The sequence below is a fragment of the Saimiri boliviensis genome, chromosome 17, assembly GCF_048565385.1.
Source record: "Saimiri boliviensis isolate mSaiBol1 chromosome 17, mSaiBol1.pri, whole genome shotgun sequence".
Lineage (NCBI taxonomy): Eukaryota > Metazoa > Chordata > Mammalia > Primates > Cebidae > Saimiri > Saimiri boliviensis.
This window is the reverse complement of record NC_133465.1, coordinates 36,834,658-36,862,557: the sequence shown is the minus strand read 5'-3', so window position 1 is coordinate 36,862,557 and position 27,900 is coordinate 36,834,658. Positions and strand designations below refer to the sequence as shown.

Below are 27,900 nucleotides of genomic sequence, written 5' to 3'. Positions count from 1 at the left end.
TAAAGTTCCAGATAAGGTAAGAGCTGATCTGTACAGGTAATGGAGGATGATTATGCCACACCAAAGAGTGGGCTTGACCAGGCTGGCAGAAGGGAGCTGTTGAAAGGATATACGCTGAGGGGCTACATAACGAGGTCAGATTTTAGAAAAATCCTTCTGGTGGCATTGTGATGATAAATTCTCAGGAAGTAAGACAAGAATCTAGAAAACAAGTTAAGAGAGTATTTCTCATCAGTTGTATGCCATGTTCTATGGGTAGAAAGTGGTATCTGTGGTCAAATAAGTTTCCAAAACCAATTGTCTACTGTATTTCTCCTCTTGGAGGTTCGTAAAGTTCACTGATATATTAAAGGTTTTAAGAGTCTTTGTTTAACCCAACATTTATAAACTTATTTAACCAAAGAATCCCAATTTTCCAAATATCTGCTAATATTAAGCAGAACATGAGAGTAGTATTCCTTGAGAAATAAATCAGTATTTTGGATCAGTGGCTTTAAGTATATTATTTTTAGAATATCTTAGAATTATAACATTTTGCTAAGGATCCTTGGGGTTCTTGACCTTAGGCAAGTCATTTACTATCACTGGACTTAGTTTATGTATAAAACGAAGAGCTTAGATGACAGTAAGCAAGAATAATATTAAACATAATCCTCTTTATATGTGATATAAAAAGGAAAATTCATCATTAAATACATTTTAAATGTAGTAGTCCACAGTGGAGGCTTTTCCAGATATAAACTTTTTTTTAATTATTATTATATTTTAAGTTCTGGGGTACATGTGCAGATTGTGCAGGATTGTTACATAGGTATATATATCCCATGGTGGTTTGCTACATCCATCCCCTCGTCACCTACATTAGGTATTTCTCCTAATATTATCCCTCCCCAGTTCCCCACCCCTGCTATCCCTCACCTAACACCCCACCCCCACCCCCAATATGCCCCAGTGTGTGATATTCCCTTCCCTGTGTCCATGTGTTCTCATTGTTCAGCATCCACTTCTGAGTAAAAACATGCAGTGTTTGGTTTTCTGTTCTTGTGTTCAGTTTGCTGAGAATGATGGTCCCTGCAGGGACATAAACTCATCCTTTTTTATAGCTGCATAGTATTCCATGGTGTGTATGTGCCACATTTTCTTTATCCAGTCTATCATTGATGAGCATTTGGGTTGGTTCCAAGTCCTTGCTATTGTAAACAGTGCCACAGTGAACGTACATGTCCATGTGTCTTTATAACAGAATGATTTATAATCCTTTGGGTATATACCCAGTAATGGGATTGTTGGATCAAATGATATTTCTATTTCTAGTTCCTTCAGGAATCGCCACACTGTCTTCCACAATGGTTGAACTAATTTACACTCCCACCAACAGTGTAGAAGCATTCCTGTTTCTCCACATGCTCTCTAGCATCTGTTGTCTCCAGATTTTTTAATGTTCACATTCTAACTGGCTTGACGTGTGTGATATCTCAGTGTGGTTTTGATTTGTATTTCTCTAATGACCAGTGATGATGAGCATTTTTTCATATGTTTTTTGGCTGCAAAAATGTCTTCTTTTGAAAAGCGTCTGTTCATATCCTTTGCCCACTATTTGATGGAGTTGTTTTTTTCTTGTAAATTTGTTTTAGTTCTTTGCAGATTCTGGATATTAGTCAGAATATCAGATGGGCTTTGTCAGATGGGTATCTTGCAAAAATTTTTTCCCATTCTGTTGGTTGCCAGTTCACTCTAATGATTGTTTCTTTTGCTGTGCAGAAGTTCTTAAGTTTAATTAGATACGATTTGTCTATTTCAGCTTTTGTTGCCATTGCCTTTGGTGTTTTAGTCATGAAGTCCTTGCCTATGCCTATATCCTGAATGGTATTGCCTAGGTTTTCTTCTAGGGTTTTTATGGTGTTCTTATGTTTAAATCTTTAATCCATCTGTTGTTAATTTTTGTGTAAGGTGAAGGAGTCCAGTTTCAGCTTTCTGCACATGGCCAGCCAGTTTTCCCAACACCATTTATTAAACAGGGAATCCTTTCCCCATGGCTTGTTTTGTCAGGTTTGTCAAAGATCAGATGGTTGTAGATGTGTGGTGCTGCCTCCGAGGCCTCTGTTCTGTTCCATTGGTCTATATCTCTGTTTTAGTACCAGTACCATGCTGTTTTGATTACTGTAGCCTTGTAGCATAGTTTGAAGTCAGGCAGCACAATGCCTCCAGCTTTGTTCTTTTTGCTTAGGATTGTCTTGGCTATGTGGGCTCCTTTTTGGTTCTATATGAAGTTTAGTTTTTTCCAGTTCTATGAAGAAAGCCACTGGTAGCTTGATGGGGATAGTATTGAATCTATAAATTACTTTGGGCAGTATGGCCATTTTCACGATGTTGATTCTTGTTAACCATGAGCATGGAATGTTATTCCGTCTGTTTGTTTCCTCTTTTATTTCCTTGAGCAGCGGTTTGTAGTTCTCCTTAAAGAGGTCCTTCATGTCCCTTGTTAGTTGTATTTCTAGGTATTTTATTCAATTTGTACCAGTTGTGAATGGGAGTTCACTCATAATTTGGCTCTCTGTTTGTCTGTTATTGGTGTATAGAAATGCTTGTGATTTCTGCATGTTGATTTTGTATGCTGAGACTTTGCTGAAGTTGCTTATCATCTTAAGGAGATTTTGCTGAAGTTGTTTATCATCTTAGGGAGATTTTGGGCTGAGACGATGGAGTCTTCTAAATATACAGTCATGTCGTATGCAAATAGAGACAATTTGACTTCCTGTTTTCCTAATTGAATACCTTTTATTTATTTATTTATTTTGAGATGAAGTTTTGCTCTCGTTGCCCAGACTAGAGTGTGATGATGCAATCTGGGTTCACCACAACCTCTGCCTCCAGGGTTCAAGCAATCCTCCTGCCTCAGCCTCCCGAGTAGCTGGGATTACAGGCATGCGCCACCACACCTGGCTAGTTTTTTGTATTTTTAGTAGAGATGGGGTTTCTCCATGTTGGTCAGGCTGGTCTCGAACTCCTGACCTCAGGTGATCCTCCTGCCTCAGCCTCCCAAAGTGCTGGGATTACAGGCTTTAGCCACTGTGCCCAGCCCCTTTATTTCTTTTTGTTGCCTGATTGCTCTGGCTAGAACTTCCAATACTATGTTGAATAGGAATGGTAAGAGAGGGCACCCTTTTCTAGTGCCAGTTTTCAGAGGGAATGCTTCCAGTTTTTGCCCTTTCAATATGATATTGCCAATGGGTTTGTCGTAAATAGCTTTTATTATTTTGAGATACATTCCTTCGATACCTAGTTTATTGAGAGTTTTTAGCATAAAGGGCTGTTGAATTTTGATGAAGGCCTTCTCTGCATCTGTTGAGATAATCATGTGGTTTTTGTCTTTGGTTCTGTTTATGCAATGGATTACATTTATGGATTTGTGTATGTTGAACCAGGCTTGCATCCCGGGGATGAAGCTGACTTGATTTTAATGGATAAGCTTTTCGATGTGCTGTTGGATTCACTTTGCCAGTATTTTATTAAATATTTTCTCATCAATGTTCATTACAGATATTGGCCTGAAATTTTCTTTTTTAGTTGTGTCTCTGCCAGGTTTTGGTATCAGGATGATGTTGGTCTCATAAAATGAGCTAGAGAGGATTCCCTCTTTTTGTATTATTTGGAACAGTTTCAGAAGGAATGGTACTAGCTCCTCTTTGTATGTCTGGTAGAATTCGGCTGTGAACCCATCTGGTCCTGGAATTTTTTTGGTTGGTAGTTCTATTAATTGCTGCCTCAACTTCAGACTTTGTTATTGTTCTATTCAGGGATTCAGCTTCTTCCTCGTTTAGTCTTGGGCGGGTGTAAGTGTCCAGGAATTTATCTGTTTTTTCTAGATTTACTGGTTTATGTGCATAGCGGTGTTTATAGTAATCTCTGATGGTAGTTTGTATTTCTGTGGAATTGGTGGTGATACCCCTTTATCATTTTTCATTGCATCTATTTGATTCTTCTCTCTTTTCTTTTATATTAGTCTGGCTAGCAGCCTATCTATTTTGTTGATCTTTTCAAAAAATTGCCTCCTGGATTCATTGATTTTTTGAAGGGTTTTTTGTGTCTCTGTCTCCTTCAGTTCTGCTCTAATCTTAGTTATTTCTTGTCTTCTGCTACCTTTTGAATTTGTTTGATCTTGCTCCTCTAGTTCTTTTAATTGTGACATTAGGGTGTCAATTTTAGATCTTCCTTGCTTCTCATGTGGGCATTTAGTGCTATAAACTTCCCTCTTTCCCTCTGGACACTGCTTTAAATGTGTCCCAGAGATTCTGGTACATTGTGTCATTGTTATGATTGGTTTCGAAGAACATCTTTATTTCTGCCTTCATTTCATTATTTGTCCAGTAGTCATTCAAGAGCAGGTTGTTCATTTTCCATGTAGTTGTGTGGTTTTGAGTGAGTTTCTTAATCTTGCATTGTAATTTGATTGCACTGTGGTCTGAGAGACTGGATGTTATAATTTCCATTCTTTTGCATTGCTTAGGAGTGATTTACTTCCAATTAAATGGTTAATTTTAGAATAAGCGTGATGGGTGCTGAGAAGAATGCATATTCTGTGGATTTGGGGTGGAGAGTTCTGTAGATATCTATTAGGTCCACATGGGCCAGGATATAAATTTTCAAACTCATGATGCTAACACATATGTTAAAATAAAAGGGAAAAAAATATCAAGGTAAATGGATATGTGGCAGATAATATTTTTTAAATGGCCACAGCAATATTTCTACTTCTTCCTGGTCTTCCCAGGCCTTTCAGAGCTCTAAATTGAAATGATTTATGACTTTTTCTCTCATATTCTCATCCATCTGTGACAATCCTTCATATACACTGAAATATTTCATTTAAATATGTGAATCCAGTTTTATATTTGATTCCAATCTGAAGTATACTGAAATGCTTTTTTGTCTCAGAGTGCTTGGGTGCAGATGTTTGTTCAGTTTTGCAAGGATAATGCTAATTTGTTGGTTGCTGTTTTAATGCCAGAGCTCAGAGCTGTGTTTTGCCTTGAATAGTAAAGAGTCTTAGGTTATAAATCAACATTAGAATACTACTCATGGCCAACTCAAATTGAATAGGTTCTGGCGGGGGATCAACTTGTTTATAGAGACTGTCGAATGTGTAATGTTATTTTTCTTTCTATGCTTTTTGTTTGTACCATATAAAGATCTGTTGTGGGGAGTAGTATTCTTAATTTCTTTTGACAAGTAATTAAAAAATTTTAAATATCTAAATAACTTCACTATAGTTGATCTGAAATAATTCCATGAAATCTTCTATGGAGAAAAAAGATAAAGAGTATATCTGATTTAAGAATTTAAGAATGAAATCAGCAAAGATAGACTGTGGAAAACAAAAAGTCCATTTTTTGGTGTTTTTGATTTTTTATTCTTTCTTTCCCCCTCTAACCCTATGTCATAAACAATTCTTTAGAGTGTACTTTTTCAAAGGTTGCTCACAACTGTGTGAAGGAGTCAGGTCAGTACAGTTAGAACCCCTAGGTAATGCTGGCTCCCTGGTTGGCTGCCCCCATATAACTGCAGGGGTTTTTGGAGGCTTCAGCATAAACCTAGGGAGTCATCAGCAGAGGGGGCAGCTAGGCTGGGGGTCAGTGAGGGCCCACGGTCATACTCTGAGGGAAAGAGTACAATTGTAAAGAAGGAATAAAAGTATCAAATCAACTATGTGAATTGTAAAACAGGTATTTCCCCCCTAAGCCAACCAATAATCACATTTTTTTAGCTTGCCAAAATAAATTCACTTCCTCTTTCTTCACCAAATCCCATTGAAATGACAGAAGAAATATAAAAATAAAAATAAACCCCAAGGTTTATAGAGAAGACTAAACTGACTATCAGGCCACCAGAATAGTGAGACTATTCAGTGCCTGATAAAGCAGGTGGGATCAATCCAGCTCAGAGCTCAAAGCCCCACCCACGTGAAAGAGACTCTTCCAAAGGACATTTTCCAGAAGCAGCCCATACTAACCTCAAAATCAGAGCAAGATTGAATGGGCCTTAGGCATTCACATGGTGATGAAAACAATTGTCCTCTGCTGTCTGAGCCGCTAACTCAGGAGCAGGGAACTTCCAGGGTAGTTGTTGAGGCCAGAAAAAAAAGACTCTCCTCCAAGTAACTGCTGGTTTCCAACAGAATCTAGGGACCTCTGCAGTTAGAAGAAAAATAATCAGCACTCATTAGAATTTTTTAAACTTTGAAGGCAGGCTGCCTCATCCCTAGAGATAAGGATGTAGTAAGGCTGATAGAAGTCTCAGGAAAAATACGTATGTTCACTCTGTCCACCAAGAACTGACAATGACACACAATTTGGCTTTGTGTGGCTGAGGTTTTTTCTGATTCTCTGAGTTTTGTAGGGAGTAGTCATGCAGGGGTTCCACCTGAGTGTCAGAGGGTTTTTAGTGCAGCTCCCCTCATGTTCTTACCTTGGGCTTTGTCCTTTGTGTCTGCTGTGAACCCTACTGGAGATTGGCAGATGGGTGCCTTGTGAACCCTTGTTCCTTAATTGCTGCTTGAGTCTTTACATCTTACTTTGGTTTTCAGCCTTGGAGGATTTCTCATGCTTTCTTGAAAGTGTAGGCAGAAATGTTAAAATATTTTAATATCTAACATTTTTAGGTATTTTGTTATAAGAAAGGTTTTCAGGATATTGAGTACAGTGCTATGCAAAAACCCAAAAATTCTATATAGGATTTTTTAAATTGAGGCAAAATTCATAGCGGTGGCTCATACCTGTAATCCCCGCACTTTGAGAGGCCGAGGTGGGTGGATCACTTGATGTCAGGAGTTCAAGACCAGCCTGGCCAACATGGTGAAACTTTGTCTCTACTAAAAATACAAAATTAGCTGGGCATGGTGATGGGTGCCTATAATCCCAACTACTTGGGAGGCTGAGGCATGAGAATCACTTGAACCTGGGAAGTAGAGGTTGCAGTGAGCAGAGATCATGCCACTGCACTCCAGACTGGGTGACAGAGGGAGACTCCATCTCAAAAAATAAAAATAAAATAAACATACATTCATTGTAACTACAGTTAACCCTTGAACAACACATAGCAGTTATAAGCACTGATCCTACAATGTCAGTTGAAAATTCATGTATAACTTTTGATTTCCCCAGAAGTTAACTACTAATAGCCTACTACTGACCAGAAATCCTATCAATAACAAACAGTCAATTAACACATATTTTCTATGTTATATATGTTATGTGCCATATTCTTAAGGTAAGCTAGAGAAAAGAAATGTTAAGAAAATTATAAGGAAGGCTGTGTACAGTGGCTTACATCTATAATCCCAAACTTTGGGAACCTGAGGCAGGAAGATTGCTTGTGTCCAGGAGTTTGAGACCAGCCTGGGTAACGTAGTGAGACTCTGTTGCCACAAAAATAAATTAGCCAGGCATGGTGTTCCATGTCTGTAGTCCCAGCTACTGTGGAGGCTGAGGAAGGAGGATCATTTGAGCCCAGGAGGCTGCAGTGAACCATGATTGCACCACTGCACTCAGCCTCAGCAGCAGAGTGAGACCCTGTCTCAATTTAAAAATTAAAATTAAAAGAAATTCTTTAAGAATTATAAGGAAGAGAGCATATATTTACTATTAATTAAGTGGGTCTTGATCCTATTCTTTTTGCTGAATAGGCTGAGGAAGAAGAAGAGGAGGAATTGGTCCTGCTGTCTTAGGTGGCAGGGGCAGAAAACAATCTGCTTATCATTGGACCCATGCAGTTCAAACTCCTGTTGTTCAAGGTCCAACTTTATTTCCTCTAATTTCAATACATTTTCATTACCCCAAAAGGAAACCCGATGCCCATTAAGCAGTCTCTCCCCTTTCTGCCTTTCACCAGTTCCAAATAACCACCAATCTGCTTCTGTGTCTGTGGATTTACCTGTTCTGGACATTTCATATAACTAGAATCACATAATATATGACTTTTTGTGTCTAACATCTTTCACTTAATCTTTTCAAGGTTCATCCATGTCATAGCATGTATTAGAATTTTATTACTTTAATGGCCTAATATTTCATTGTATAGATACACCACATTTTATATATCAGTTCATTGATAGACATTTAGGTTGTTTCCACCTTATGCTATTGTGACTAATGCTGCTATGAAAATTCACATACAGTTTTTTGTTTGAATATCTGTGTTCATTTCTTCTAAGTATCAACCTAGGAATAGAATTGCTGGGTGATATAGTAACTTTAACTTTTTGAGGAATTGTCTAACTATTTTGCACAGCGGCTGCACCATTGTATATTCTACTAGCAGTATGCAGTACTACTAGGATTCCAGTTTCTCCACAAGAAACATTTGTTATTTTCCATTGTGTTTTTTTAAATGGCCCTCTGGTAGGTGTGAAGTGGTATCTTATTACAGTTTTGATTTTAATTTGCATTTGCAGTTTCCTAATTACTAATGAAATTAAGTGTCTGTATTATAGCTTTTTATTTGTAAAATTATTTTATTTTATTTATTTTTGGGACAGAGTCTCACTCTGTTGCTCAGGCTGGAGTGCAGTGGCATGATCATGGCTCACTGCAAACTCCGCCTCCCGGGTTCAAGCAATTCTCCTGCCTCAGCCTCCTGAGTAGCTTAGACTACAGCCGCCTGCCACCACACCCAGCTAATTTTCATATTTTTAGTAGAGACAGGGTTTCACCAGGTTTGCCAGGCTGGTCTCAAACTACTGAGCTCAGGTGATCCACCTGCCTTGACCTCCCAAAGTTGTATTATGGATTTTTAAAAGGTTATTAGCCAGGCATGGTGACAGATGCCTGCAATTCTAGCTACTCGGGAGGCTGAGGCAGAAAGTTGCCCTAGAGCTTGAACCTGGGAGGCGGAGGTTGCAGTGAGCAGAGATTGCACCATTGTACTCCAGCCAGGGCGACAGAATTAGATTCCTTTTCAAAAAATAAAATGATAAACTACAATTATAAAATATAAACCAGATCATGTTGTTTCTTGCTGGAAACCCTCCCATGGCTTCCCATTATACTGAAAGTAAAACCAAACCTCTCTATTCTGGCCACAGAGCCCTTCTTGGTCATGTTTAGCCAACTTCTTCCATGGCACATGCTTGCTGACCTCCTTCCTATTCCTTGAGTGCACTGAGTTTCATTCTTGCTGGGGAGCTGTTTCATCCCTGACTCTTCATGCTTCCCCATCTTCAAATGGCCAACTCGCTCATTCTTTTTTTCTCTCTCTCTTTTCCTTTCTTTCGACAGTCTTACTCTGTCGCCCATGCTGGCGCCATTGTACAATGGAGCCATGTCGGCTCACTACAACCTCTACCTACCAGGTTCAAGCAATTCTCCTACCTCAGTCTCCTGAGTAGCTGGGACTATAGGTGCCTGCCACCACGCCTGGCTATTTTTTTGTATTTTTGGTATGGACGGGGTTTCACTATGTTGGCCAGGCTGCTCTCAAACTTTTTCTTATCATTCTGATCTTAGTGTGTTACCCTCCTGAGAAGTTTTCTGTAACTCTCCAGTCTAAAATTAGCCAGCACTGATCACATCACCATTCATTCTCCACCTGGCACTCACAGTGTCTGATGCTTTTCTTGCATGGTTGTCAGCTGTCTGCCTACTAGAATGGAAATGCCAAAAGGCTTGTCTTGTTTGTTACTAGATTCTGGCTCCCAGATTAGTGCCTAATGTGATGTAATCATTGAATAAAAACAGGCCTAATGGATCAATAGCTTTCTTCCCCTGGATTTTATATGGCTTAAAATTCAAATTTGTATTCTTGGTATGAGGTGGGGATTTTACCTTCATTTATTTTTTCAGTTTGATGGCTGGTTGTCCAAATAACATTCACTAACAATTCATATCTTTTCCAATGGTTTTAAATACCCCTTTATCACATACTGTATATTCTAATTCAAGGTTGTCTTCTAGAGGCTGTTCTTGTCTCATGACCTATTTGTGATTAAACTGGCATCATACTCTTTTGATTACTCAAAAGTTTTCATGCTTTGTAGTGTATTAACAAAGAAATGACATACTTCATTTGGGTAATTTGAAGAAAGTTTAATCAAGATACCATTTATTTAGTAAGATGTTACAAAGTTCAAGGAAACCACAAGGGCTAGATCACTACTCTGAATTATTAACTAACATCCCAAGGTTTACATGGGCAATAAGAGGTCACTTTTGCCAGAACCTAGAGAAAGAAATAATGTGGAGAGGGTAGCCTTGACAGCAGTGATGCCTTTGGTGGAAGAAGTGGAAAGAATAAATATCCAGACCTCATTCTCCTTCCTTTCTCCTGTTTCCTGCCAGCAAGACTTCACATTGGCTGAACACAGAAGCAAGAAGACAGGGGACCTGGAGATGTGATCCCTACAAGCCAGGCCCCAGGGCACAGAATTTAGACAGAAAGTGTGGACAGTGGATCTGGAGGGCAAAGGAAAGTTGTCCAGGAGAAAGGAATAGCCTCCACTCCAAAATTTCTTGGCCAGTTACGGTTGCTTATGCCTGTAATCCCAGCACTTTGGGAGGCCGAGGTGGGTGGATCACGAGGTCAGGAATTCAAGACCAGCTTGGGCAACATGGTAAAACCCTCTCTCTACTAAAAATACAAAAATTAGCTAGGTGTGGTGGGACACGTCTGTAATATCAGCTATTTGGGAGGCTGAGGCAGGAGAATCTCTTGAACCTGGGAGGCAGAGTTTGCAGTGAGCTAAGATTATACCACTGCACTCCAGTCTGGGCAACAGAGCAACACTTTGTCTCAAAAAACAAAAATTTATTGGCTGCTCTTGTACATATACTTCACCAGTGACCACAGTCTTATAATATCAGTTACTGTTAAAAACCAGCCTGAGGCCAATCATGGTGGAGCACGCCTGTAATCCCGGCACTTTGAGAGGCTGGGGTGGGTGGATCACCTAAAGTCAGGAATTCCAGAGCAGCCTGGCCAACATAGTGAAACCTCGTCTCTACTAAAAGTACAAAAATTAGCCAGGGCATGCCTATAGTCACTCAGGAGGCTGAGGCACGAGAATTGCTTGAACTGGGGAGGCGGAGGTTGCAGTAAGCAAAGATTGCACCACTGCACTCCAGCCTGGGAGACAGAGCAATACTCAGTCTCAAAAAAAAAAAAAAAAAAAAAAAAAGAAAGAAAGAAAACCCAGCCTGTATACTTGGAACTTCTTCCTGTTTTATCTGTTTACGCTTACCGTCTAGTAGCTGTTCTGTTTCTTTGGAACCTATTCCTTGTCTGTTTTCTTTCATCTGAAATCCAGTATGTTTACTTGGAATCCCCTCTCTGTTCCATCAACCCATGTTGAACAATTAGGTCCTGAAGCCCTACTAATTAAGAGGGTTTTGCTCTTTTGTTAGACTCATAGGTAATAAAACCATTTTATGCAGTAGACACATTTTCTCACCACTGTGTTGCTTGTAAACTTTGTATTCATTAGGGATGGAGACTGGATTTTCTTTAGTTTTTCGAAGTGGAATGTGATGATTCTGAGGCTCTATCTAGTCTAACAAGTGTAGTGATGAGTTAAAAGCAGCCACCTTGGCCATAGGAATGAAGAGTTGCAGCATGCGTTTTGTATATTTGCTTTCTTGGTCTTGTGCACTCAGCTTTGGGTCACCTTCCTCTTATCTTGAATAGCTGACTTTCTCTGGTACCTCCCACTTTAATCTTACCTCTTACATCTTTTTTTTTTTTTTTTTTTTTTTTTCCTAGCCCCAGTAAGACAAGAGAATGCTCTTGTATTCAGAATAAAGGGAGTTCAGATTTTGAAATGATAACTAGAGAAAGCCTTACTCTAACTTACTGGAGAAATTTAAAATCAAGGGAATCTAAAATTTGATCCTGTGAGGATTTATAACCAGTTGAAAAAAAAAATCCTGAGAATAGGAAAAAGAAAGTCATCCTCCCAGACCATTCTTGTCTTTACCATTCACAAATATGTAGGGTATTAAGAATAGAAGGGACTGTCAGCGTCTTTGAGTCCATCACCCTTCCTATGCAGATGAGGCTGCATATGCAGAAAGAATGGTTTGCCCACATTGTGACAAGTGATGGAGCTGGAAGGAGAACCTCATTCTCCTGAGCTGGTGTTCTATCCATTAGACCAACTAGTTTCTCATTTTGAACCCAGGACTGATTTTCTAGTATATATGGCTAACCTATTGTGTTTTCATGTGGGTATGGGAGGCGATCTGAAGGCAGCAACCAAATCCTGTACTTTTTGCAGACATTGTTTAGGTGGGAAGAAGAGTTGGGTCTTAAAAAGTTAATGATTTTCTTGAGGATTATGCTGATGATTTGTCATTTGAAGCCTATGTAAGGAAAAAGAGACTACATGAGCAAGTTAAGCTGAAAAATGTTCAGTTTTAGAGTAGGTGGGGAGAGTTTTTACTTTGAGCAGATAGAGACATTGGGGTTTCCTGTACTCTGAGTGGGGAATATTGGGATAAAGAAAATATGTTATGAGCTGATAACAGGGGTATTGCCATACAGATAGTATTTCCAGAGACATTTTCAAGCAAATACATTTCTTTCTGTTTTGGCTCTTTCAAGGGAGATATTCAAGCATTTTTATGTTTCTTTTTATTGAGTTGCCCTGTGTTGGTCAATGTGGGATGACTAGATGGAGTTGAAAGTGCAAAGGGATCTCCTTCCTTAATTCCTGAGTGCTCTATGGAGGAATAAGAGCCATCTGGATATCAGAAGAGGAAGCTCTTAATGAGCTCCTTTTTGTTTTGCTCCAAAGACTTTTGAATTGATTGTTAAATTCACTTTAACTTAGAAACTTGCCTTTGCTTTTATATGGCATAAAAGGAGGTGATTCCGGGGGTTCTGTGATGGACATATGCACCAGCAGCTGTTGCTCTGAATTTTGACTTGCTCCCCCTGGCTCCCTACTGCCACAGCCCTGCAAGTGCCTGCTATGGGGAACTCTGACCCATCCTTTTTGTCCATGGTGCTTGATCTCGGCTGTTTCCAGGTGGCTTGGCCCTCCTCTGAGACAGACATCAATTGCAAAGATCAGAGTAGGCTGGCTTTTGAAGAGTTTTTTACATTCTGCTTTGCAGACCTGTTGAAATGTGCTATTCCTTTCATGTTGCCACTCCATCTGTTTCTTGAAAGGGCAAAGGGAGTGTCTTCATGTGATTGAGGGCTATTGATGTTGCCTTCAAATTCATTTCCAATTAATTTCTACATTTTTGTCATAGGTATTAGCCATTGCATTCCCTTGATCTTGACATTGCTGTAGCAAGGCTGCCAGTGAGAAACAAGAAGAACAATTTCTGTACACTCTCTAAAGCAAGAACAAAGGAAAAGTTCTCATTCATTATGGGGGTTATATTAAATGCCATTCTTAATTCTTTCCTTTGTATAAAATCGGGTCTGGATAATAGCTTGTTACAGGATTATATTCATTATCGAGTTGAGCTTCTAGTGACACCTTGTCAACAAGCACCCATAATACATTCATTTACTGCCTACTACCTCTGTATGCCAGACACTGTGGGATTTCAATAACACCATTGCCGATCCTTACAACAACCTTACAAGGTATTCTCCTTGTATTATAGGTGAAAAAACAAAACCTACAACTAAATTTTGGCCATATTTCCCCAAATTCCATAGCAGGCATATTGTATGGGAGATGCCTTTGGCCTGCTGAGTCCAAAGTCTTTTCTCTTTGCATTATACCAGGGGAATATAAATGAGCCAAATCTGGCCTGCTACCTATATCTGTTTTATTAAAAGATGGCCACACCCAGTTATTTATATATATATTTTCTAGGGTTGCTTTTACACTACAGTGGCAGAGCTGAGTAGTTGCAGGAAAGACTAGATGGCCCACAAAGCAGAAAATGTTTACTATCTGGAGCTTTATGAGTGCTGTTGACCCCTGCGTTATACTGTTCCTGAAGGTGGCCCTGTGGTTAGCAAATTAGATGGATTTTCTGGTGGCACATTACAAGTCTAAAATCAAAGATTCTATCATCTGTCTGTCTAACTCACTGTTTTTTCTTTTTATGTCGTGTTGTCTTTTAAATATTTTCGTTATGATTTTGTAGAGGGTAGTGGCTTTTATCTCTGAGTCGAAATGCCAGTTGGTAATAGTTTGATTTATTTGTTTAGAGATTTCCTGTCAGCAGTCTTGTAATAGATTATTTGAGATTCTAAATGGTTTCATGAAGCATACATTTTTCAACAGGCCTTTCTTTCTTGAGGGGAAAAAGCCAGTAGTGATTCTGCGGTGTTTAAGGAAGTTTTGTTGAGAGAAGCAGCATCCCTGTGTTTTTGCCTGATGTTAATGTATTATTACATAGACAAACTCTAGCCAAGGTGAGATTGAGGAAATACTAGTATCAGTTTTATGCACCTTGGGTTAGTTGAAGGTGTGCCTGGAAGGAAGACAGTTGTAAGGCAGCAGTTCTTAAATATCGTTGTACATAAGAAACACTTTGGGGTGCTTGTTTAAAGAAATGTAGATTTTCAGACCCCCAGCCCTAGCAATTCTGGATCAGTACGTCTGATATAGATAGCTCTGAAGCTTATGAAAAAAAAAAAACCCATGGGTTTGGGAGGTGGATTAATGGTTTAATGCACTAATTCTAGGTAGTCCAAATAAGGATATTCATGATTTGTTTGTTAATCCTGGTTTAGTTTACCTCAAACTGTGATGTAACTATAAACTTTAAATGTTTAAGTACAACATAACAGGAAATAAAATAATGCCACTGTAAATGTATTTTAACTACTTCTACCACTAATAATGCAATAACATTTTATGTTTATCCTTTATAGTTATAGAGTTCCTCATTACACACATCCCACTTGATTTTTATGTCAACCCTTGAAGTAGATGTGGCAAGGGGTATAATTTTAATTTATCAATGAGAAAACTGAAATTTAGAAAACATGTTTTTTTTCCAACATGGCACAGCTAATATGCACTACATCTAGAATTCCCATACAACATTTCTGAGTTTTAGTCCAGCATTATTTTCAATGTACCATATTATTCTTATGACACCTATTTTGATTTTTAAAGGAAAATATAATCAGTTTATGACTCACTGCCTTCCAATAGGAAGTATGAACCGTTTATAGAAGTACTTTGTTAGTGTCTCACAGGTGACTTAATGTGGCGGCAACTGTAGGTATGCACAGATTGGTGAGTCAGATGTCTTTATAGAATGTTCCAGGCATGGAATAAGAAATCTCTCTCCTTTCTTTGACAGAAACTCTATAAAACAGGTCGGGAGATGCAGGAGAGGATCATGGACCTGCTAGTGGTGGTGGAGAATGAAGATGTAACTGTTGAGCTAATTCAGGTGAATGAGGATTTGAATAATGCCATCCTTGGATATGAGAGGTGAGCAGATCATGTACCCTCTTTGCCCCTCTTCCAGTTCTGTTTTCACCACCAATTACTCAGCATTCTTATCAGAGTGCCTACAAAAGACCCCTCTTTCTAGATTCTTCTGTCTCAATAGGAAAGGTATTGGCATGTGGGGTGGGACGGTTTTCCCTTGTGTGGCTCCTACTTAGTAAATGACAGAGGTCTTTCTCCTAGTTAAAGTGACATTTCAGCCCAGCACGGTGGCTCCCTCCTATAATCCCAGCACTTTTGGAGGCCGAAGTAGGAGGATCACTTGAGTCCAGGTATTCCAGATTACCCCTGGCAATATAGTAAGACCCTGACTCTACAAAAAATAAAAAAATTAGCTGAGTGTGGTGGTTCTAGTGGGTGCTTGTAGTCCTAGCTACTAGAGAGGCTGAGGTGGGAGGATAGCTTGAGACTAGGAATTTGAGGCTGTGGTGAGCTATGATCGCACCACTGTACTCTAGCCTGGGTGATGGAGTGAAATCCCACCTTTAAAAGAAATAATAATAAAATGACATGTTAAGACACTCTTAGGGGCCCTGTTTCTGTTGAGAATTACTGGGAATGTCTGCTTGCATAGTGACTGTATTTCTAATCAGCTGAAAAAGAATGAGACTAGTCCTACCTATGTGAAACAGGTGAACAGGCCTGGATTCAAATCTAGCTGATGATTTTGGATAAGTTGTAGAACTTTTCTAAGATTTTTTTTCTTTCTTTTTTTTTTTTAATGTATTAAATAGGGTAATAATACCTGTTTAGAGGGTTGGGCTTTTTTTGAGGATTAAATGAGGTAATATATATGAAAACACCTAGCAAACTGCTAGCACACTGACATCTATTAAATAGTAATTTCTTCTCTTCCTCTGCACCAATGTCCCTTTTAACCTTCTAATTTATTGGCTAGGTTTTTTTTTTCCCATTTATCATGACTAAATTAAGAGAATCCGTGAAATAAAACCAGTAGTTATGGGCCAAGAATGGTGGTGCACATCTGTAATCCCAGCACCTTGGGAGACTGAGGTGGGTGGATTGCTTGAGCTCAGGAAGTTTGAGACCATCCTGAGCAACACTGCGAAACTCCATCTCTACCAAAAATTTACAAAAATTAGCCATGCATGGTGGCACACATGTTTAGTTCCAGCTACTTAGGAGGCTGAGATGGGAGGATCTCTTGAGCCAAGGAGGCAGAGGTTGCAGTGAACCAAGATTGTGCCACTACACTCCAGCCTGCATGACAGAGTGAGACTCTGTCTCAAAAACAAAGAAACATAAAAACCAGTAGCTATGAAACAGCAGTTTCTTTCCTTCACTGTCTCATAGTTACTGTGTATTTATTCAGAGAAGGGCATTGACTGAAGATGTGAGCTTAGGAACCATGCTTGCTTGCTTTCTCTTTTTTTTTTTCTTGAGACGGAGTGCCTAGGCTGGAGTGCAGTGGCGTGATCTCAGCTCACTGCAACCTCTGCCTCCCGGGTTCAAGTGATTCTCCTGCCTCAGCCTGCCAAGTAGCTGGGATTACAGGCACACACCACCATGCCTGGCTAGTTTTTTGTATTTTTAGTAGAAACGGGGTTTCACCATGTTGGCCAGGCTGGTCTTAAACTTCTGATCTCAGGTGATCCACCCTCCTCAGCCTCCCAAAGTGCTGGGATTATAGGCATGAGCTACCACGCCTGGCCACTGAGCTTTCTTTCTTACACTGAAAAAACTCACAATTGCTACCCTACTTTCTGTGGAACAAATTTTTATAAGCAGAAAAATATCCAAGGAAAACGACATTTTCAGTAGAATGCTGCATTCTGGCTTTCATTTTGGAGAATTCTATTAGAAACCATAAGACCATGGCCTAAAGTCTTCCTCCAAGGGGTAGCTTGTATTTATTTGGTCTCCTCTCAGGAGATTGGATTACTTCTGTGAACAGCTTGTTCTGACTGAGCTTTGAACCATGTGTACCAAAGCAACTGTGAACCACTTATATCCTAAGATTCAGAGAGAAACTTTGCCTCTAGAAAAGATACTAGTCTCCTAGTTTTCTCTGGCTGCTGTAACAATTAACACAAACTTAGTAGCTTATCCTGTTTTATCTGCTTTTGGATGCTCCAGAGGAGAATCCATCTTCTTACCTTTTGCAATTGCTAGAGGCTATTCACTTTCCTTGGCTTATGGCCCCTTTGCTTCATCTTCAAAGCTAACAGTGTCTAGTTCAGGCCTAATTATAACAAATCACTCTTACTTTGACTTCTGCCTCTCTCTTCGACTTTTAAGGACCTTTATGACTGCATTAGGCTCATTCGTACAGTCCAGGATAATCTCCCAATTAAGAGCAGCTTTCTAGAGTGAACCAAAAGTATCTGAGACAGGTCTGAGATCCTCCCACCTCAGCCTCCTAAGAAGCTGGGACTAAAGGCATGTGCCACCATGCATGGCTAATTTTTGTAATTTTTTGGTAGAGATGGGTTTGCGTGCACCATGTTGCCCAGGCTGGTCTCAAACTTCCTGAGCTCAAGCAATCCGCCCACCTCAGCTACCTAAGGTGCTGGAATTACAGATGTGCACCCCCGTTCTTGGCCCATAGCTACAGGTTTTAATTCATAGATTCTCTTAATTCACTCATGATAAGTGGGAAGAAAAATCTAGAAAGTTTATTTAGAAAGTTTGTTTTGCTAAGGTTGAGGATGCACCTGTCATAGCCTCAGGAAGTCTTGACAACATGTGCCCATGGTGGTCGCGGCATAGCTCCATTTTATACATTTTCAGGAGACATGAAACATCAATAAATATGTGTAAGATGTACATTGGTTTCATCTGGAAAGGTAGGAAAACTCAAAGCAGGGAAGGGGGCTTCCAGGTTATAAATAGATAAGAGACAAAGGGTTGCATTCTTTTGAGTCTTTGATCAGCCTTTCACTGAGTACACAATTTACATGTGAGAAGGGGCGTGAGAATTAGTCACTCATGCCTTAGTCTGGCTCAGTGAATCTGCATTTCTACATAAGCAGTGTAAGGGGCAGAGGAAGCAGTCAGTTCTGTCCTTTGCCCTGTACCTATGAAGATAAGCTGTCAATTTATATTGCCAGGGTAAAATTCAACAGAACTGTTTTAGGGTAAAGATCTTGAAGCCCACAGGTTTTCTCATGGGCAAATTGTGGGAGAGGTAGGTAGCTTTTTATCTTTGGAACTGTCTGATTTAAGAATAAAATTTGCCTGAGGAACTTCCCAGCTTGACTTTTCCCTTTGGCTTAGTGATTTTGGGGTCCGAGATGTATTTTCCTTTAACACTAGTAAACTTCATTCTTTTTTCAACCTTTAACTTCCCCTTGCCATGTAACCTAACATATGCACTGGTTGTGTTGACTGGAATGTCGGTATCTTTGTGAGGGTGGGCCACAGTTCACTCTCTGGCCCCCAAAGATTCATATCCATCCACTTGTAAAATACATATACCCTATTCCAACATCCCCCAAAGTCTCCACTCATTACATCCAGAGAATAGTTGTGTAAATAAAGAAATTGAAATTTGTTACTCAGGGCTTGATCCAGGAAGGTTGTTCATACCCAGCACATAACTGACTAGAATACAAGAAGCTAATGCTATATAATTCCAAATAGATGGAATTTTTTTTTTTTGGAAATGAAGTCTTGCTTGCAGTGGCATGATCTCGGCTCACTGCAACCTCCGCCTCCCAGGTTCAAGCGATTCTCTGTCTCAGTCCCCCAAGTAGCTGGAATTACAGGCACACGCCATCATACCTGGCTAATTTTTGTATTTTTAGTCAAGATGGGGTTTCACCATGTTGCCCAGGCTGGCCTCAAACTCCTGACCTCAAGTGATCCACCTGTCTGAGCCTCCCAAAGCACTGGAATTACAGGCGTGAGCCACCGCGCCCAGCCTAACTGGATGGAATTTAAAAGCACATATTTTTGAAAAGTCATTCAACTGTGTGTGTAGATTCAGTATAAACTCTTATACTTTAAAGTGTTTAGGATCATGAAGTTAAATTGTCATAACAGTAATACTATATGTTTCTAAAGCAAATCTCAGTTTGCCAAGCATTTCCACATTCATCCACCTGTGCTATTTTTGCCCCTGAAAAGAACTTTCCAAGGAAATAGTTCAAATGTGTTCCCTCTTAGCAGCTGGACCAAAGTTCAGGAAGTAATATCCTTAGTCATGTAGCTGCAAGGTACTAACACTGACACTTGAACCTGGGACTTCTGCCTTCAACTTCTCTGGTTTTTTTTTTTTTTTTTTTTTGAGACAGAGTCTCGCTTTTGTTGAACAGGACGGAGTGCAATGGCACGATCTCAGTTCACCCAACCTCCGCCTCCTGGATTCAAGCGATTCTCCTGCCTTAGCCTCCCGAGTAGCTGGGATCACAGGTGTGCGCCACCATGCCTGGTTAATTTTGTATTTTTAGTAGAGACAGGGTTTCACTACGTTACCCAGTCTAGTCTCAAACCCCCAGCCTCAGGTGATCCACCCACCTTGGCCTCCCAAAGTACTGGGATTACAGGCGGGAGCCACTGCACTCGGCCAACTTCTCTAATCTTTTTCATTTATACTCCTTTACTCTCAGTGGAAAAACAATTTAAAGTTAAATCAGAGTTGTAAAAGGTCAATTTTTTGGTATGTATTAAGTGTCTTATAAAAACAGTGAAATAGTGAAAATACTTTAAATATATTTGAGTATTTTGGAAAATTATATATAATAGCAAAATAGAAAACAATTGCTAATAGTAAGAGTGGTTAAAGGTGTGATAGATTCATAAGATAAAATATAGCCATTAAAAATTGTATTTCAATTAGAAAAATTCTCATAGCATAATCAAATTAGGATACAGAATTATGTAAAGTATCATTTCAACTAAGTTTAAAAATAGATGAACTTATAAATGAAATACTGGAATAATGTTAATAGAGTTAATTTCTGGGTGATGGGATTCCTTTAAAAATGCTTTTTTATTTTCTCACAGTTTTCTCTTGAGGGTATGAATACTTTGTAAGCTGGAAAAAAGTTATTAAAAGTATTTTACTGATAATTGTTTGAGAATGAGGCTGATTTCTTCATTCCTACAGATTTGTGTAATAATGATTGTTAGATTTTTATAGCATTTCATATATTTTTTAAAAACACATGCATTTTGATCATTTAAACAGGTTTACTAGAAACCAACAAAGGATTTTGGAGCAAAATAAGAACGAGAAGGAAGCCACCAATGTAAGTGATTAGAAATGTTATAAAATGAACAATTGAACATTTTACCAATTATAGTAAGAAGCAAGGCTTACCTAAAGCAGCTCTTAAAAACAGGGAGATATGCATTGATAATTTGGAGTGGTGTTAATGGTGTAGAGTACTTGCCTTAATAATTTTATGTCATTAAATGTTATTAACGTTAACGTTAATGTTAATATTAAACTATTAAAGTAACGTAAAGTTAATGTTATTAAGTTATTAATAAATTATAAGAAAATTACCTCATTAAGCAAGAAACTATGTAGGTGGTAAGATGGGAGTCATACTAATGTTGCCTGTTGAATGGAGAATTCTTCCTCAAAATGTATCCAAATAGAATCTTCCCCTCTACAAAGGAAAGTCTATGGGGAGAAAGCTATGATAAACTACATGACACTTTCTTTTGCTTTGTTTTCAGACTACAAGTGAGCCTTCTGCCCCATCTCAAGATCTCCTTGACCTAAGTCCCAGTCCCCGGATGTCTAGGGCCACTCTGGGAGAACTCAACACCATGAATGATCAACTTTCAGACTTAAGTAAATAAACACTCAGGCCTTTTCAGACCAGCAGAAGAGCTTGATGTAAAACAGTTCTTAATTACATGAGTAAATTCTACCTAAGAAGGACTGATGTCAGTTTGAATGTCAGAGCACTATGTCAGGAGATGTGGTTACTTCCTGGCAAGTGGTTGAGTCAAACCCAGTATTGGAATGGGATGTGTCTAGGGTAGGATCCTGGTCCTTGAAACTCATCCTACTCACTTAGAATCTCATGGAATTCACTTGGCCTGCTTTGTAGAAGTTGTTCAGCCCAATGGCCAATACTTAAAATCTACTCTGAACCCTCACACTATTATCATTGGGTTTTTCTGCTATACCTCAGGATCAGGTCAGGGAGACGAGAGTGGAGAAATTCAGGAATTGCGAGGTATGAACCACGTGGTGGTGAAATGTAGAAGGAAAAACATAGGCTTTAAAGTCAGAAAAGTCCAAGTTGAAATGCCAGTTCTGCCACCTGTCAGCCACCTAACCTTTGAGACTTTTTCACTTTATAATATGGGAACAATGATTGCCTTAAAGGGTCATTTTCAAGGTTAACAAACTAATGTTCATAAAATGCATTGTAAGCTTTGCTACAATGTATTTTACAAACATTTGTAAAAGATAGGAATTACCTATCTTACCTAACTTGTTTTCTTCTTCTGTCCTTATTCCCAACAAGGGTTTGATAAATTACAAAATAAGGATGATGAAAAATGCTAAAATCCAGTTTTGCCAAACTAAAAGTAGTTTTTCTCATATGTCATCTGCTGTTTCCAGAGTAAAAATATTCAGTATCACTGAATGTGTGGTTTTCTTAGAACTTTACCCAGTTCTAAAATGCTGGCTACTTGCTTATGTTGGCCAGTGGGATGTGTGGAGTCAGTTACATTGGAGAGTTTTCCTGAGTTTTTAATTGGGAATTTTCTGAGGGGGAAGTAATCATTCTCTTTGTGGTATCTCAGTTAAGCTTATAGCCTGGAGGCCAGGCACAGTGTCTCACACCTGTAAATCCCAGCACTTTGGAAGGCTGAGGTGGGTGGATCACCTGAGGTCAGGAGTTCCAGACCAGCCCATCTCTACTAAAAATACAAAAATTAGCCAGGCGTGGTGGTGGGTGCCTGTAATTAATCCCAGCTACTCGGGAGGCTGAGGCCAAGAAGAATCACTTAAACCCAGGAGGTGGAGGTTGTGGTGAGCCGAGATCATGCCACTGCACTCCAACTTGGGTGGCAAAGTGAGACTCCATCTCAAAAAAATAAGGCCGGGCGCGGTGGCTCAAGCCTGTAATCCCAGCACTTTGGGAGGCCGAGGCAGGTGGATCACGAGGTCAAGAGATCGAGACCATCCTGGTCAACATGGTGAAACCCCGTCTCTACTAAAAATACAAAAAATTAGCTGGGCATGGTGGCATGTGCCTGTAATCCCAGCTACTCAGGAGGCTGAGGCAGGAGAATTGTCTGAACCCAGGAGGCGGAGGTTGCGGTGAGCTGAGATCACACCATTGCACTCCAGCCTGGGTAACAAGAGCGAAACTCCACCTCAAAAAAAAAAAAATGAAATAAAATAAAATTAATTAATTAAAGATTATGGATTGGAGCTTGAGATGAAGGTAGAGTTCAGTATGTAGCATAACTTTTTACTTTTGTGGTGGGCAGAACAAGATGTAATATCCTTTCCATTCTGGATTAGCTTGGGATTTCAGAAAATCCAATACAATATTTGTTACGCTTATAACAACTTCTTGTGGCAGGGAAATTCTTTCTCTCTCTACCTTTCATAAATGATGCTTTCTAATTTCTCTTAGAACTAGGAAATCTCATGATTTTATGGTGACAGAAATATCTAAATTAATCTCTTTTATTTGGTGTGGTATTGTTTTTGTTGTTGTTTTGGTTTTTACTGTAGAAAATTGAGTATAATAACTGACTGACAAAATTTTTAAAGCCAAACAAGTCCATTTTGTGTTTTAGATTTCAGCTCTCCAAGTTCTGATGTAACAAACAACTTAAAACCCAGTCTTCATCCACAGATGGACTTGCTAGCCTTGGAAAATACAGAAATACCCTTGTAAGTATGTCAGCAACACTGTAGAACTGATATCATGACACTTGGATTCCTTACATTTAAGAAAACTTGATGGCTGGGCACAGTGGCTCACATCTGTAATCCTAGCACTTTGGGAGGCCAAGGCACATGGATCGCTTGAGCCTAGGAGTTTGAGACCAGCCTGGGCAACATGGCGAAACCTCAGCTCTACTAAAAATACAAAAATAGTTGGGCACGGTAGCATGCCTATAATTCCAACTACTCAGGAGGCCGAGGCATGAGAATTGCTTGAACCTGGTAGGTAGAGGTTGCAGTGAGCTGAGGTTGTACCACTGTACTCCAGCCTGGGTGAAGAGAGAGAGAGAAAGAGAGAGAGAGAGAGAGAGAGAGAGAGCACGTGAGCGCGAGACACCAACCCTATCTCAAAAAAAAAAAGAAGAAAAGTAAAGAAAACATAAAATAGCAAAAAAAAAAATAGAGACTTAAGAATCAGACAGTCCTGAGTTAGAATCTCAGCACTACTTCCTGCTAGCCATATAACCTAAATGAGCTATTTAGCCAGTGTGAATGTTCATTTTTTTTCTAAGAATATTTTCTAGGATTCTTACAAAGATTCAGAGAGATGCTATATGCAAAACTCCTAATCTAGCACTTGGTACATAATAAGCCTTAAATAAATTGTCTCTGTTTCTGTTGTTTTTAGCGGTAACAGGAGATAGGGGAGAACAGGGGAAATATAATGGCAAAGGAGGCAGAAGAGCAGTGGGATTCAAAATTAAGAGTAATGGCCACATCAGTTACAGAGCGCTTGCTGTGTGGCAGGCACTTTGTTAAGCTATTTTTGTTTATGTCATCCTTTCATCACTAAAGTACTTAGGTCAGTGATGTTCGGTGAGGGTCTTGCTCCATCACTTAGGCCTGGCACAACAGTGGCACCATCAAAACTCACTGCAGCCTCAAACACCTGGGCTCAAGGGATACTCTCACCTCAGCTTCTTAATAGTTGGGACTACAGGTGTGCACCACCATACTGGGCTGGGCTAATTTTTAAAACTTTTTGTAGTGATGGTGTCTCACTTTGTTGTCCAAACTGGTCTTGAACTTCAGGCCTCAGGTGATCCTCCTGCCTTGGCCTCCCCAGGTGAGCCACAGCACTGGCCTGTTATCATTATTCCCATTATACAGGAAAAAAGACAGACTTCTTGGTCGTTTCTCTGTTGAAGGAAACAGAACTTGCCCAAGTTTGTATAGCCAGTAAGTAGCAAGTCTGATGGACTGATAGTTTACTTAAAAAGAAATATTAATGACCCATAAACATATGCAGTGATGTTCAACTTTACTTACAGAGAAATGTAAATTAAAATTTAATAAGAAATTGTTTTCTACTTCTCAGGTTGGCAGAAGTCCAAATATTTCATAATAAACTTTGTTGGCTATGGAAAGACAGTTACTAGCACAAAATTATGCAACTCTTATAGGAGCAAGTGGCAATACTTGTTAAAATTATAAATGCATTTATATTTGAATCTGCACTCTGTAGAAATGTATACTGCACTTATACAAAGTTAGGTGTTTACAAGATTATTCTTTACAATATTTTGGGAATAGCAAGTAATTGGAAACAACTCTAGTATCCATCAGTTGGGGACTGGTTAAATAAACATCTTTACAACATATTACTATAAAGCTGGAGGGTAAAAGTAATAATCTCCAATATATTTATTGCTAAGTAGAAAAAAAAGGTGCTAAGTAGTGTGTGTGTAATGTATTGCATTGTGTAAGAAAGCGAGAAATAAGAATATATATTAATATTTGCCTCCATTCTCATAAAGAAACAAGAATGATACAGGAAGGGAAAAACGGAAAAAGAGTGAAAGTGGTTATGTTAAGTTCTGGGAGAGGCAGGATAGAATAAACAGCAGTTGAATTTGCCTTATGCCAAAGTCAATAGGTTTTTTCCTTTTAAGTGTATATATTTTAGATAGTAGGCAATAAATTTTCATTATTCCGATATAAAAACAATGTAAAAAGTTGTATAAGACAATTCTTGTTCTCATTCCCTCTTCATCCCCCCTCTCTCCTTTGCCCTAGTGTCATACTCTACTCCCACCCAGATACTTACTTTGTTAGATTCTGATTTATCCTTCCATAGTGTCTTTAGGCAAATACGAACATGAATTTCTTTCCTCTTTATTCAATAAAATGTGGCATACTATCACTGTGTTCTGAACCTGGCTTTTCTTTTTCATTTAACGTATTTTGGCAGTTTGTTTATATCATTGGATTTCGATTTTTTTAAAAGTTGCCTAGTGTTTTGTTTAAATACTTGTATATCCAATCACTGAATTACTTTTCTATATTTAAAAGGGGGAGGGGCAGAGGGAGGAAAATGAGAAAGAAGAATCAAACTGAGTTAGGTCAGTATCTTTGGTTGGCTGCCTCTTGCCTTGGCTGCATACATACAAGTAAATGTCGAAGTGTAGGCAGATTTCTAGGGAAGTTGCTTGGTAAACAGTCTAGTTTAAAGTAGCTGATTCTGTTCCTGTTATCTTGCTAATCTTGTTAGGTAATATGAGAAAGAATAAGTAATACAGATAAAATCCTATTACAACAAATATCTATAAAATTCATTAAAATAAAATTTCAGCTAATAGCTTCCTGTTTTAATCTGTAACCTACTGGATCTAATAATTCAGTATGTATGAAAATCACTTGGCTGACTGTCAAAAAGTCAAATTGCTGGTCCCGATTCAGTAGCAAGAATCTTTAACACTAATTCCAGGAGAATCATAATGCAGTGGTTTTCTTATCATACATTGAGAAACCCTATGATGAACATCTGTACCAAGATTTGAGGGCATGTACCTGGTTTAAATCATATGCCTAAGATCACTTGTGAGAGGCAAAATCAGCCATTAAAATGTCTTATGGTGTTGAGATTTTTTTCCATCTTTTTGTGTTTGCAGTTTAATTCATTCACCATCAAAGATAAAGTGGATGATGCAATTTTTCATAACAGAAAGAATCCTTAAAAAAAAATAACAAATAATACAGGATAAAGTTATGTCTTTTTTCTTTCTTCTTTTTTTTTTTTTTTTTTTTTTGATTTTTTTATTTTTAGGGCCCGAGCTTGTGGGGTGCTCTCACACCCCCGGGGCTCTGTCTTTCTTTTTTTGAGACAGAGTCTTGCTTTGTTACCCAGGCTGGAGTGTGATAGTTCGATTTTGGCTCATTGCAACCTCCACCTCCCAGGTTCAAGCGATTCTCCTGCCTCAGCCTCCCAAGTAGCTGGATTACAGGTGCCTGCCACCACACTTGGCTAATTTTATTTTGTATTTTTAGTAGAGACCTGGTTTCGCCATGTTGACCAGGCTGGTCTTGAACTTCTCACCTAAGGTGATCTGCCTGCCTTGGCTTCCCAAAGTACTGGGATTACAGCATGAGCCACTGTGCCCGGCCCATAGGCCATATTTATGGCCCACTTACTAACAGGTAACAAGCTAAGAAGTATAGAAATGCTTACTAATTATTTAATAAATCTGTGAGATACATACCACCCTCATTTTCATTTTAAACATGAGGAAACCAAAGCTGGGGAAGATTAACTTGCCAGTGGTTGCCTAGCTAGTGCTGAGACAGAATTCAAATTTAAGTGGAATTCAAAATCAAATTCTGATTGCAGTAAATTCTTTTTGTTTTATATTTGTACTTTAATTTTATTTCTAAAATTTTCATACACTAAAATTTACCTTTTTTTTTTTGGTTTGGCATACAGTTCTATTTAACATACGTATAGACCCTCAATTTCCAGCAACCACGAATTTATTCTCTATTGCTATAGTTTGAGAATGTCATCTAAGTAGAATTACCCAATATGTAATCTTCATAGAAGAGAGTGTATTAAGTTGGTATTGCTTTATGCGTTTTGAAGCTCATGCATTCAGCTATGTGGTATCTTGTTGTTTGATTGAGTCTTTTATCATTATGTAATGGCCCTCTTTGTCCCTCCTAATTTTCTTTCTCCTGATGTTTATTTTGATAGTAACATAACCACTCCAGCTTGATTAGTGGTTGCATGGTCTGTTTTCTTCTGCATTTTATAATTGTAACTTAACTGTATTAAAAGATTTGAAGTTTTTTAGAAATAGCTTATAGTTGGTTCATGCATTTTTAATGTATTCTCATAATTTCTTTTAATCGATATGTTTAGACAATTTACATTTAATGTAATTGTATGTAGGTTTCAGGTCTATCATTATATAGTTTTTCTATGTGTCCCTTTTTTTTCTGTTTCTTTTTTCCTGCCTTCTGTTGGATTATTAGAATATTTTTAGTACTCCATTTTAATTTATTGTGATTCTGACAGTATCTTTCTATAACTCTGTGTGTGTGTGTGTGTGTGTGTGTGTGTGTGTGTGTATAGAGTTGCTTAGTAAATAATACGGTTTAAAGTAGCTGATTCTGTTCCTGTGATCTTGCTAGTTTTGTTAGCAAGATTATTTACATAAATATATATACATATATACATGTACATATACACACACCCATATATATAGAGTTTGCTTTAGTGATTGCAATATACTTACTTTTCAGTTTACTTAATATCAATGCTTTACTACTTGAAAGTAAAAACCTCATTACCATATAGATTCCTCCTTTA

At 38.7% G+C, this 27,900-nt stretch overlaps 2 protein-coding genes across 10 annotated transcripts in view; one reads left to right on the top strand and one right to left on the bottom strand.

Annotated features, from left to right (window-relative positions):
• Positions 1–27,900, top strand: part of TOM1L1 (target of myb1 like 1 membrane trafficking protein) — a 59,181-nt gene that overhangs the window by 17,524 nt on the left and 13,757 nt on the right. For 6 of the 8 annotated variants that reach the window (XM_003931322.4, XM_074388564.1, XM_074388563.1 and 3 more), the window contains exons 8-11: positions 15,270–15,403; positions 20,574–20,634; positions 21,071–21,188; positions 23,165–23,261. In XM_003931322.4, the coding sequence (XP_003931371.1) occupies positions 15,270–15,403; positions 20,574–20,634; positions 21,071–21,188; positions 23,165–23,261 (410 nt within the window). Of the gene's footprint in view, positions 1–15,269; positions 15,404–20,573; positions 20,635–21,070; positions 21,189–23,164; positions 23,262–26,582; positions 26,733–27,900 lie in introns of all 8 variants that reach the window. The other 2 variants (XR_012514619.1, XR_012514620.1) reach the window with 1 other exon arrangement.
• COX11 (cytochrome c oxidase copper chaperone COX11) overlaps positions 952–27,900 on the bottom strand; it is a 48,382-nt gene continuing 21,433 nt past the window's right edge. The window contains exon 5 of one of the 2 annotated variants that reach the window (XR_012514621.1): positions 952–13,330. The gene's annotated coding sequence lies outside the window, so the exon portion shown is untranslated. The remainder of the gene's footprint in view (positions 13,331–27,900) is intronic. The other variant, XR_012514622.1, reaches the window with a different exon arrangement.